Genomic DNA, 3,708 nt, shown 5'->3' with positions numbered 1-3,708 from the left:
AACAAGGGCTGCCTTGGGTTCTGGGGTGTCTCCTGTTCTCCAGCAAGGTACTTGGATTTCCACACCTCTGTGTCCCCTGGGCAGATGCGGTGGTGGCTGCACGTGTCGTGGGTTGCGGGCACAGCCCTGACTTTGGTGGTTGGATGCTGTGGTCAGGGTGTGTCAGGCAGAACAGTGAGATGTCAGTGTTCCCACATATGAAGCACAGTTTTCACCCTGCTGATCCAGTCATTTCCAGTTCATTTCCAGGCAGAAGTCCTAGCAGTGCATGGAAGTGGCCCCAGCCTGAGCTTTCAGGCACAGCTTCCCATGGGCAGGGCGATGTGCAGGGTCAGGAGTAACTGAAGTGACACACCGGGTGCCAGCGCGGCTGTTTGCCTTCTGCAGCTCCAGCGCTTTGTGTCGCGCCGAGAATCGGCTTCCTTCAGCCTTCCAGGCTTCAGCTGGAGCATGTACAAGTCTCATGGAAGATCTTAAAGCTTTCTTTGGCTAGCATCTCTTGTAATTCTAACAACGTGCCTTTGTTTCAGAATCACCCGTTTGCTGCTCTGAGGGTTAATTGGCTCCACTTACAGCACCATGGATGAACTGCAGGATGTTCAGCTGACAGAGATCAAACCGCTGCTGAATGATAAGGTAAGGGGGTAGCTGCTCCTCTGCTCTCACAGGTGTGAGACTCTCTGACTCTCTGTCTGCCACGGGGCCCTGATTGCCAGGATCTGTTTACAGCTTGAAGTACCTTAGGTACTGAAAAACAGTAAAAGCCTCCCCGCTCTGATAATCCACCAGCACACAGACTTCCAAAGTCTCAGGAAAAGACAGGCCACCACAGTTCCTGTAGGTTTGGAGTCCCAGCCAAGCAGTCTGTCATGCCTGTACTGAGGAGTTAGAAAGGCAGGGCAGAACTGCAAAGGTGACACCATTCCTGACCTGGCAGAGCTGCAGATTCTCTAAGAAGTTCATGCTTGTTAGAGAAACCTTGGATTGTATCCCGTTTTCTTTTTTGTTTAAAATCTTTTGTCTTAAATGATCCTTTTGTGTTTTGACCCCCAAAACAACCCTGTCTCCCTGGATTTTGTAATGGAGAGCCATTTCCTTTTAATATTTCCAGAGCCTAACTAAAACAGTCCAGCTTCATGCAATACTGAAACTTTGGAAAATTATTGTATTGCAGCAGCTGTTTAAGGCTTTCCCTCTGTCTTCCATGGGCTGGAGAAGGGCGATCTGGGCTTTAGGAAAGCGCTAGCATCACTGGATTCTGCCACAAATTGTTGTTCTGAGTGTCTAAATCATTATGGGCCATCCCAACAAGATCTAGAATCTTTCATCTGCAAATTGTGATTATGACCAATGTGGTTTGGTCACTTTCCATACGGAACAGCCAAGTGTGATGGGATGTGAAGCAGTTCCCAGTGCTTTACTGTTTAGTGGCTGACATCAAGAACCAGCTTGTGCTGCCAAAGTGATATGGTACTTTCTCCACTCGCTGTGTGCTTGCAGAAGACTGCACTGTCTAGTACAAACTCCCACCCAAAATGGGTGAAATCTCTGAAATTCTGCTATGTTTTAGTCTGTGCTGCTTAGTTTTTGCTCATTTCTGCAGTGTGCTAGCACATCTGTTTAGTGTCTGTAAAATATAAAAATTCAGATGGAATCTGCAGTCCAGCTGCCTCTTCTTATGGCTGACTGCTAGGCTTCCACCATAGCTTAAACATAACTTTTAAAAATGTTTCCAGGGAGGATGAGCCTTGGAAGAACAAAATCAGTGTAGACAAGCAGATAAAAATATAGAAAGGCCTTGAAAACAGTTTGACTTCAAAATGAGATGAATGTTCACAGAAGACAAGCTTCCTAAAGGCTTCCTCCAGCTCTTGCTCATGATTTTCCTATGATTTTCCATGTTTGAGTTCAAGAGGGTAGATTTCCCCTGCTTCAGTGAGCTGACCTAAGTAGAAGGTATTGAAGCATGCCAAAGCAAAGTGGCTTTCACGGTATAAGTTTTCAGTCTCTCTGTCAAGTATTGCCTGATCAGTCCCATCAGATCTCTGCCGTGGGGTTGGCTGGACAGCCACTTCTCTTAGCTAACATCTGGGACAGACCTGGTTTAAATGCAGAGCACTTACCTGAACAGCCCAGTGGTGTTAACCAGCATACAGAAGGGCACATACAAAGTGATATTTGGTTTCTTTGATTCAGTTCGGAAGTTACAGGAGGTATATACTATCTCAGAAGGAAAAAATAGGTAGAGTGGCTCCAGAACCATTCTCAGCACTGCCTGGGAAGAGTAGTGTGCTATAGCTCTCCTTTTTACACTTTCTTTTAACAAAAGACATGCCTCAGGGAGCTGCCATCTCTGAGATCTGGTCCTTATTAATGCTTTCAAGCTTGAAATAATACCCAGGTGCTTTTTTAGACATAGGTTATGGAGCATCTGGGTGTGGTTCCATAACGTGCCATTCTGTGCAGCGTATTAGAGTCCAGAAAGTATTGAGCTGGCAGTTTACTGAGGTTTTTACTGAGCAGCTCACTTTAGATGTAGGAGTTTGAGCCAGCATGGATTAATGGCCAGAAATAGTACAGTAAAGCTCTTAAAGCGCTAATGGGTGAGTGCACGTGAAATCTTCAGATACTCAAAGGCTGCTGTACAGAGAAACTGAGCTCTGGTGTCTTAAACTCCAGCACCCGTGGAATTGCCTAGGAAATGGAAATGCGTCATACCTTGTTCACCTTGAACTGTAGGAAATGCCACCGGGGACAGCCGGGTCCTGGCTCTGTTTTGTCTCAGATCTAAGTTAGCAGAAAATTATAAGCCTGACTTTTAAAGAAAACAAGCACTCTTATATTTGTGTGTAACTTAAGTCTGACAGCAAGTGCGTGGAAGTAAAATACATTAGATTAGATACATTCACCTCATTCAGGCTCACTGAAATGCAGTGACTTTATACTGGGAAAGAAAATCAATTTCAAATGTTCCCATTTAGTTGAAAGAGAGTGAAAAGAGAGTACCTGTAACCTGATCAGGAAACTTATCCCAGTGACACTTTATTGTTCTGGCTGGTCCATATTCTGGCACCTTTGACTCCTCTATTAATACAGCCTCAGGGAGAAGTTACTGAAATGTGTCAGCTTCATTTGGGAGATTGAATGGACAGCCCTTAGGCTGGACTGGGTCATTCCAGCTAGCTCTTTGCCTTTGAGATGCAGCCATCACACCTTCAGAGGACTGCAAGGCATACCTTAATCTTAGACTTTCTCAGGTTAAGATAATGAATAGATTAATAGTTTCAAGTCAGATTTTGGGGTGTTAAAACCAAGTACCCAGCAGTCAGGACATGTCAGTACTAACGCTACTTGTGCACCCTGGTGTACCCTGACAACAAACAACACAGTTGCAGCCCTTCATTCCTTGCTTTGTGTCATTTCCTCCCCGCCTGGGGCATCTCACTTTTCTCAGTACAAATTCTGATCAATCAGCCTTTTCATTACTCAGCATGCACCATCCCAGTCCAGTGCTGGGTACGGAAGATTCTCATTTCTTCACAGGCATTTTTACTGTCCTTAAACCCTGTGGTATTGGATGACTGAATTTACCTTCTTTACAGCCTGGTAGATGAGAAGGCTCTACTGTCAGTATTTAACAGAGCAGGGAACGAGGCATAGACAGAGTGGTCAGAAATCTCAACTAACTTTGAGATCTCAAACAGAAAT

General features: G+C 45.1%; 1 protein-coding gene across 2 annotated transcripts in view; it reads left to right on the top strand.

Moving 5' to 3' along the window:
- Positions 1-579: 579 nt before the first annotated feature.
- Positions 580-3,708, top strand: part of NDRG3 (NDRG family member 3) — a 34,051-nt gene continuing 30,922 nt past the window's right edge. For both annotated transcript variants that reach the window (XM_010169124.2, XM_010169123.2), the window contains exon 1: positions 580-636. In XM_010169124.2, the coding sequence (XP_010167426.1) occupies positions 580-636 (57 nt within the window). The remainder of the gene's footprint in view (positions 637-3,708) is intronic.

Source organism: Antrostomus carolinensis, unplaced genomic scaffold, assembly GCF_000700745.2.
Source record: "Antrostomus carolinensis isolate BGI_N321 unplaced genomic scaffold, ASM70074v2 scaffold34835, whole genome shotgun sequence".
In the NCBI taxonomy this organism is placed as follows: Eukaryota; Metazoa; Chordata; class Aves; order Caprimulgiformes; family Caprimulgidae; genus Antrostomus; species Antrostomus carolinensis.
Note: the sequence above shows the minus strand (reverse complement) of the source record. Positions and strands in the feature narration are given on the sequence as shown.